This window comes from Diospyros lotus, chromosome 12 (assembly GCF_014633365.1).
Source record: "Diospyros lotus cultivar Yz01 chromosome 12, ASM1463336v1, whole genome shotgun sequence".
Classification (NCBI taxonomy): Eukaryota; Viridiplantae; Streptophyta; class Magnoliopsida; order Ericales; family Ebenaceae; genus Diospyros; species Diospyros lotus.
Window position 1 is genome coordinate 9,460,031 of NC_068349.1, and position 6,278 is coordinate 9,466,308.

General features: G+C 35.6%; 1 protein-coding gene across 1 annotated transcript; it reads right to left on the minus strand.

Annotated features, from left to right (window-relative positions):
- Window positions 1–3,653: 3,653 nt before the first annotated feature.
- Window positions 3,654–5,438, minus strand: LOC127786857 (expansin-like B1). The gene is made up of 5 exons (XM_052314562.1): window positions 5,225–5,438; window positions 5,010–5,116; window positions 4,690–4,871; window positions 4,215–4,347; window positions 3,654–3,991 (listed from the first exon to the last, which is right to left on the minus strand). The coding sequence occupies exons 1-5, from the start codon at window positions 5,367–5,369 to the stop codon at window positions 3,794–3,796; spliced, it is 765 nt and encodes a 254-aa protein (XP_052170522.1). The 5' UTR covers window positions 5,370–5,438; the 3' UTR covers window positions 3,654–3,793.
- Window positions 5,439–6,278: the final 840 nt, after the last annotated feature.

Here is a 6,278-nt window from a genome sequence, read left to right on the forward strand (position 1 = left end):
ATCAATAATAGGTTTCCTTTTATGGGCATAATTCCTTCGGGTCTTTGCATTACTTACTTGGGGGAGAAGAATGATTCAAGACACAATTTAAATTCTCAATAACAAGAAACTAAATTTAATATATCCCCCAATTTTTCTACTGGTCTTTGCGTGCGTTTGATGGTTACAAATACTTTTTGAGTAGTAGATTGCATGATGACCTAGTCGTTTGCAACAACACAACCAAATGCCTTTCTACCCAAATTTTTATATCTTAAAGCAAGCAGAAGGGAATGGATGCTTTGTTATTGTCGCTTGCAAATTCTGCTTTTTGAATAATGGTAAGGCAATCCATTCATATGTGGCCCTAAGATAGGGAATAGTTGACATTATCTATATATATATATATATATATATGTGTGCGCGCGCGCGCGCGCATTATTGATGATGCATAATTGTGTACCTTTAAGAAAGGACAAGTTGGACATATGAGGAAGTAGAGTAACGGCTGAGGTGGAAGGTGAGAGATGTCCCTCATAAGGTGATGGATTTTCCAATGAACCTAAAAAATAAGCGAAGAACCCTTCTATGAATTTTTAGAATGAACTTTTTAATGCTTAAATCAATAATCATTTAATTCCAACAATGAAAATATATAGAAAGGGTGGATTGGGAAGCTATCTTTTGATCGGGATATCTATTTTGTTCATTCGAGGAATTCTGTCTCACGAGTTGCCCTCTTTGCATTGGATCAAGAATGATTCCATTCCCATTCTTTTAGATGATTTGGATTTCTTGGAATTGGTTCTTTTTTTCCTTTTTCACCAAAGATTGTGTTGGGTGTGCAAATTAAAGTGTCACATCAACTAATATGAATGGGTTCAAAGACATATAATAATGGACAATATTGTTATTAGTATGAGATATTTTAGGTAAAATTTAAAAGCAAATCTATGATGGCTTAGACTTAAAGTGAACAATATCATAATAAAAAGGAGATTTGGGAGGTCCATAATCCTAATAGTGGTATTAAAGCCCAAGCCCTAGACTTAGTGAAGAAAGGTGGTGGGTCCTGATTAAGCTCACTATTGGATTTGTGGTTGAGCTCTATTTGGAGCGGGGTCTTGAGATAGGGGGTACTCTGAAACTTCATGAACATGAGGCCCACGGTGAAGATCAGTAATTGATCTCAATAGAGCAGACGAAGGATGATAGTTGGAGGAAAGGCTTGGAAAAAAAAAAAAAAAAAACCACAATGATGTGGTCCTTTGTTTGAAGGGAGAATTGTCAGGTGAACAAACTGTTGTAGAATAACATTGGATTATAGTAGGATCGTATCTGATGATTTAAGAAAAATAATAGTAATAAAAAATTAGACACACAAATTTTATGTGAAAATCCCTAAACAAATCAGGATAAAAATCAAAAGTAACGATAAAAGAATTTACTATAAAAAAATAATAGGAGTTATAACTTTTTTTCTAAATCACAAGGAGATAATAATAATAATATCTCTTGAAAATAGAACAAAACATTTTGAATATTTCTAATTCTTTATTTTTCACTTTGAGACAATGGGATACTGTAATGATTAACAAATGAGCTAAGAAGGCCAATTTATAGGCCTCCCTTATGCGTTTGTCATGGGTGCACGCTGCTTCAATTTCAAAAGGCTGTTGCATGCGTTCTCCAATTCTGTTTGTCAATTTGGTTGCACCTACTCTCCTTTGTCAAACATGCAGCTATTTAATTTTTTCGTCTTGTTGATTTTGGTGCTGCACCTTTTTTAACTTTTAACATTCTAAAGTTCCACGTAGCTAGACATGGGGAGGATCAAAGGCATATAAGTGTGATAATATTTTCATTAGTATAAGGCCTTTTAGGGTAAAATTTAAAAGCAAATCTATGATGACTCAAGGTCAAAGTGAACAATATCATACCAATGTAAAGATTTAAGAGGTCCATAATTCTAAGAGACTGCACCTATTCCCTCAGAGTGGTTCTATTGTGGCTTACATGGAGAACATTGGTCGCATGGGCCTTCATCTTTTTTTTTTTTTAAATTTAAACTACATTTCAGTAAGAGTAATGATATTCACCTCTAAGTAAAGGTGAAGAGTGATGATGTGACAAGTCATGTGGATTATATTATTGGCATTGCACATCTATTTAAAATATAAAAAATAAAATTTATTAGACGTTTTTTTATTTTCACCAAGCAACTATACAGTTTACGTGAACTGTCACATTATTGTTGTTCATCTCTATTAGAGATAAATTATATTACTCTTTGCTAAGATAGGAGTTGTTAGAGTTGGTAAAGTGATTTGGTAAAGTGATTGAAAGTCTTCATTTTTTAATGATTCATTTTTCATTTATCTGATTTCATAAATATGAAGAAAAAAAATGTTTTTTTTTTTTTTTTTGAGTTCTATCCCTGAATAGGGGTAGAACTATCTAGTTACAATAGATCAATTCCAGAAGAATATAAACTACACAAAAAATCTAAGTTAAATAAAACTGATACACTAAACTAAAATAATGAATTTTCAAATCTCTATAAATTTTTATTCATCAATTTGAATGTTTCCTAAAAATACTGCATTGAATTGACTCTTTCAATATTGACGATTGAATATGAATAGGCTATTATAAGTTTGAGCAAGCCGTTATGGTGATTTAATCTTTATAAGTATGATTTTGATTTAAAAGAAAATAGCTTTCTAGACCTTTGTGTGCTGTTTTCTTTGTGCCAAAACCAACATTTTTAAAGCATTATAACTAATTTGATCGTAGTTAAGTAGAATGACTTATTTAACTATTTTCTAAATATAGAGACCGACTTAGCTCTAAAATTCGTCAAAAATATATTGAGTTATTTCTAATCCCTAATAATATCGAGTGTGTTAGCATTCGAGGCAGATGATTCCTCCGCCCTCTAGGGCCATCTTTTTTTTGATGTCACACCCCAGAGGTTGTCTTCTTTCTGCATTATTAATTACGTGCTTGATGATGACAAGTTTCACAAGAAGCAAGGGGACGATGAATGATCACAGTGGTCCAGTGCCACCTGGGTGAAGCTGAAGGAACCGTCCGTGGGGTTGTCCCCTGTTCTAGAGGTGGGCCAGCCCCTTGTCTTCCACTTTATCTTACGACTTGCTTCTCAGAGAGCAACCAGCGAACCGCCCAGGAGCAGATGAGGTGGAGGCGGCATTCAGGAGAGCTCACAGTGCTATCTATAATCTATTGATAGAAAATGAAAAAGGAAGAGGAAGAGAAGGGGTTAATTGGCAGCCACCGCGTGGGGAGAGGGGGAACTTATCAACTTAAAAATAGGACCACCGTGATGATAGCTCCCAGTGTGAGAAGCCTGAATGTGTATGTTCTCATTCTGAATGTTAGCAGTGCAAAGCTGTAGAGCAATAACAAAAAAGAAATATACTATAGGCTGCTTATATGCTGATCGAGAAAAGAAAATTCAAGATAAACTTTTATATTGACAAGGTGACATGCTTTATGGGCCAATTCAGAAGTGGCTTTTAACAAATATAGTGCCAGGCGAATCTGCTGTTTTTCAAGTGTAATATTTGATCTTGTTAGCTAGTGTATGTATATGCTAAAGGAAGTTCAAACATTGATTAGGACATCTCTTATGTCATTTGTCAACCATACAGTGAAAACAATCAGAAGCTTATTATAATCTCTAAGAAATTGAATGACAACACGTGAAAGGAACAAAACAAGAAAAGAAGACATTCTTTTCTATAGCCGTAGAATGTAGTTGGCGAATATCAGAATTTGACGTTTTTGATTACTAGTTCACTTGTACTCCCGAGTCATATGTTTTTCCAGGTTGCCAATTTTCAGGCACGTTAGCAACGGGAACAACCCACGTCTCGTCATCATCATCGCTAAATAGCATCCTTATTGACAGGGGCCCGCTTGGGGGTGAGGTAGTTGTCCATACCGCTCCATGACTCCTATCCAATAGCTTGCAAGCTAAATTTTGTGTCTGCAAATGTGAAATTCTGTCAATACTTGAAACAATGAAGCAAGGTTAGCTGTATATATATTCAGGATAAGTGATGAAAGATACTGTTTGCTTTTACATTGTCTGTTATGTTAACAAATGGCTTTTATGTTATTAATGCTAGGCTTTTTTGAACTCCTAGTGTGTTCAAAGTTGAACTAGACAAGTTGAAATCTCGTCTCAAATAGTGATAGGATGGAAATACCTCACATAGCTGCACAGCAGTGATATCCTTTTTGCCTTGTTGATACCATATGACAAAAGCCAGGTAATGAGGGTAGTTACTATTCTCATCAATCTTGAATGTTATATTTTTGCCTGGGTAGCTGCATGGCACCCTGAGAGAGAGAGAGAGAGAGACAGAGAGCTCCGAGAGTTGGTAAATCTAGTTACTTTTTCTGCTGGCTTTGAATTCTCAAAGTCATGATCATAAGTAAAAGAACTGCATATCGATATTGAGTAGTAATGGAAACAAATTTACGGAATAATGACTTCATGATGCGAGCAAAGATTTTAATGATTCAGTTAGTTCTAAGGAGTGGAGATATGTTTCCTTTCCCTTTTTCTTTATCACAGAGATAAAATTCATATTGAACTCCATGGAAATTATTCTTAAGGCTGATAGAAATCATTCTTCCTCTAAAATGCTTCTGTAGGCTTTATGTGTAAGTTGATATTACCGTCTATATTCAATATCAACAACACCGAGGGCTAGTAGAGATGTGGCTTTATCGTTAGTCTGAGCCATCCGGCTAAAAGCGTGTCTGCTCAGGATAAAGTCAGTTCTATCGCTGCTACCCTGATCAGTTATAACTACCGTGACGCCTTTATCCGAGCAATAGTTACTGTTGGTACACCTCACCTAAGAGAATAAAGAAACCTCATGATTAGAACTTAAAAGTGATGATAAAGAAAAATCATCAAAATCTTCATGTTTTCATCCTTGTAGTTCCCTTATATATATATATATATATATTTTGTTTGATATCTCATCAATCACCTGGTAGCAGGCACCACAGCCTACACCACTGCGATAGAGTTCAGATGCAGCTGATACATCCCCTCCATTGATTGTTGCTCCGAATGTACCAAAACCACAAGCTCCAGCTGCAATTTGATCACAAATCAATCTGGTGTAGAAGTTATAAAGACCAAATAAAGTATATATCGACAGTAATGCATTGATTTGAGCATGCGTTGGGTTTGAACTCTCACTTTCTGTTCCTTGTTCATCAGAATTTGGGTAATAAGCCGCTCGAGAGTGAGTGAAGCAGTCACTGCATGTTGCTGCATTTCCCAGAGTTTGCATGAGAAGAAAGGTTGCAAATAAGAAAGAAAGAGAGAGTTGAGAGAAGGCCATTGTGGAACAAAAGAGAGTGGAGATAAAGGAACCAAAAGAAGCAAATAAAGAGGTGGTGGTTGTGTTGATTGAGCAAAGGTTGTGCTATTTATAGTGAACCTACCAGCTGACCACCTTGAGATTGGTAAAAGTTCTGACTTCGACATTCTGTTTAATCCATTTAGAACTAAGGAAATTCTGGTACAAGTGTTTCCCAGCAACCTTCTTGGACTTGGAATTAATTACTTTTATTAGCTAATTTGGAAAAGTGCTGCTTTTTTTTGTTTTTCCTCATTGAAAAGTGCTTTCTCACCCTCGCATACTTTTTATAGTGCTTGTCATCCTCATGAAAAGTTTTTGTACCTAGTCCGAAAATTAATGACTTTTAACAAATCCAAGATAGCAGTTTTCTTGTTAATTACAAACAACTTCAAGTTTTCATTGATGCTAATTCAAGGTTTTTCTCTGTATCCGTTGACATCTTGTGCACTGAATATGAACAAATTCCAGACTATGATTGGTATTTCATCTTCACACACCCGATTTTTCTCTGTTGTCGGGTGATTACTTTGACATTTGTGAATTAGAATTTAATATTTCCTAGCATAAATTCTTTAGTAATCGTTAAGTTTTATTATTATTGTTATTTTTCTGAATGCATGTTTTGGATAGGCACAAGATGAAATGATTTTTACATCTTGACACCTAGGCTGTGTTAAACATGCTATCATTTGCCTGGACCGGGCACTGAGGGGATTGATAGTGACTTGCCTGACCACAGAAAGAGGGGGAGAGAGGAATGCAATTTGTTTAAGACCAAATATCGGGTTGTTTGCAATTTGATAATACACTATGGTTTTGCTCAAGAAAGAAGTATGTTGAAGGACCAGTTAGGTGCTCTTGCACCAAAGAACCTCAGGCTAGGTATCT

Bases quoted from the DNA above. Each gene is read 5' to 3' on its own strand.
- LOC127786857 (XM_052314562.1), bottom strand. From the start codon at position 5,369: ATGGCCTTCTCTCAACTCTCTCTTTCTTTCTTATTTGCAACCTTTCTT. The intron at 4,872-5,009 runs GTGATTGATGAG...TTATTCTCTTAG, and splicing joins GCTGTGGTGCCTGCTACCAG to GTGAGGTGTACCAACAGTAA. The intron at 4,348-4,689 runs GTAATATCAACT...TCTCTCTCTCAG, and splicing joins GTTGATATTGAATATAGACG to GGTGCCATGCAGCTACCCAG.